The sequence below is a fragment of the Austrofundulus limnaeus genome, unplaced genomic scaffold, assembly GCF_001266775.1.
Source record: "Austrofundulus limnaeus strain Quisiro unplaced genomic scaffold, Austrofundulus_limnaeus-1.0 Scaffold1000, whole genome shotgun sequence".
NCBI classification, from domain to species: domain Eukaryota; kingdom Metazoa; phylum Chordata; class Actinopteri; order Cyprinodontiformes; family Rivulidae; genus Austrofundulus; species Austrofundulus limnaeus.
In genome coordinates, this window is record NW_013953402.1 from 62,428 (window position 1) to 64,263 (window position 1,836).

The 1,836-nt window shown below is 41.2% G+C and overlaps 1 protein-coding gene across 1 annotated transcript in view; it reads left to right on the top strand.

The window, feature by feature from the left end:
* The window catches only part of acss2 (acyl-CoA synthetase short chain family member 2), a gene marked incomplete at its 5' end in the record, with an annotated part of 62,040 nt that extends 60,525 nt beyond the window's left edge, over positions 1-1,515 (top strand). The window contains 1 exon segment of the mRNA XM_014030115.1: positions 120-1,515. Coding sequence (XP_013885569.1) covers positions 120-247 — 128 coding nt within the window.
* Between the last annotated feature and the right edge of the window lie 321 nt (positions 1,516-1,836).

A 1,836-nucleotide genomic window follows, 5' to 3' on the forward strand; every position in this document is an offset into this window, starting at 1 on the left:
ACATTATTACAAATGTTCCCAGTAATGTTTGCATTAAGCAACCTGACGGTGTAAAATGAGGCTGMAAAGAAAGCGGTATGTTAGTCCATCATTAACTCTGCTCTCTGCTGTTTCTGCAGGGAAAATAATGAGACGAGTTCTTCGTAAGATCGCCTGCAATGAGAAGGACCTGGGGGACATCTCCACCCTGGCGGACTCCACCGTGGTGGAGCAGCTGTTTGAGAACAGATGCTGCTCTGCGGTGTGATGACCGTCACAAACAGACAGTGACACGAAGCAGCAGGAGAGACCAGGATTCAAAACGACTTCACTGTTCCTGGTTGAAACCTCAGCAACACGGAGATTTACGCTTTTCTGTCCGCTCACTAGGAAATATTTGCTACTTCAGTTGCAACTTTAATACCTAATTTTTAACAGCAACCTAAATCATCGGTCTTCAGGCTTGTATTTTTCTTTTTCTTTGACCCAGAGGCGACAGGGTTACTGCTGCTCTGAGACAAAGTGTAGAAGACCCCCCCTGCACCGAAGCTTTGGCAGCAGGTAGAAGTGTGGACAGCTTCACCTGGTTTCTGTCAGTGACTGAGCCAAACACACACAGCAGCAGTGAATCCTGGCTTTTTCCATTCTTTCTCTAGTTCAAGCATTTGAGGGATTATAGGGATAMAATTTGAGGTTGTAAAAATGTGCTCTTTTAAACGGTGCGCAGGTATTTAAATTCATGTCCTGAGTTTTGTAAAGTGTACCTGTTGTCCTGGGTTTGAACTCCTGCTCCTGGACTGAAGCTTTCAGGGACCTCCTGTGTGCTCACTTGTCCACATGGTTCTGTTTGAGAGCAGTTTATTCCTGTCAGAAGTGCAGACATCAGGCTGCAGACAGGACCAGTCAGTGAAACGACACGAGGTCAGCAGTTCGTACACGTCTACAAACTGACGTGTTTCTAATTGAGCTGTGGGAATAACAACCTGATCAATCTGATGGGGTTGAAGTCAGACACTTTGGTTCTTATGTAATATGTTTGTTTTCCACACTGAAAAAAAACCCTGCTGCAACAGACACCAGCGTAGTTGTGAATTTCTCTGCACCGTTGTGTTTATTTGTACAACCTCACATTTTACTTCCCATAATCCCCCTGGGTTTCTGTGAATGGATTCTGCTGCTTGTACCTGCCTCCTAGTTAAATCCAAGCCATAACTTTTTAAAGGTTTGTTCTTAGTCTTTATTTCTGTTGGGTTTTTTTATTATTTGAGATGAAATTTTTCACACGATTTGTTGGGTATTTTTGTTGGTTTTGTATATAATTTTTGTTCCACTTGTGTAGTGTCTTGTTCAGACATCAGAAGCTTGGCTTCCTGTAAGCTTCCAAAGGTGCTCAGGTTGAAAAGGAAACAGAACAAACCAGAATAATGGTTTTAAAATATTCTTCAACAAATGTACTTTCTTTACTCTTAAATCAAGAATAATATTCAAATCTGTTCTGTCTGTTTTTAAAACAAAGTAAAGCCAATCCTAACTCCACTTCTGTGATGGAATCATTTTACCAAAACAAGCATTTGAAGCCAGAAGTAACAACATGTTGGTTAGAGCTTCATTATGGATTGACTGTAAAACTGTAGTGATCAGAACTCTTGTCTGTTTGTGGTTATGTTTGTATGCTTACTCTGCAAATAATGCATACGGCAGACATCAAAGTAAACATTACTGCAGACATTACTGTAAAGATTACTGTAAATTACTGCAAACATTACTGTAAACATTACTGAGTTTCTCCTATTGTTGCAAACCTGTACATGGAGGAAGTGGAAAAGAGAGCCTTGATGTCCTTTTCAGGGGTGCCAC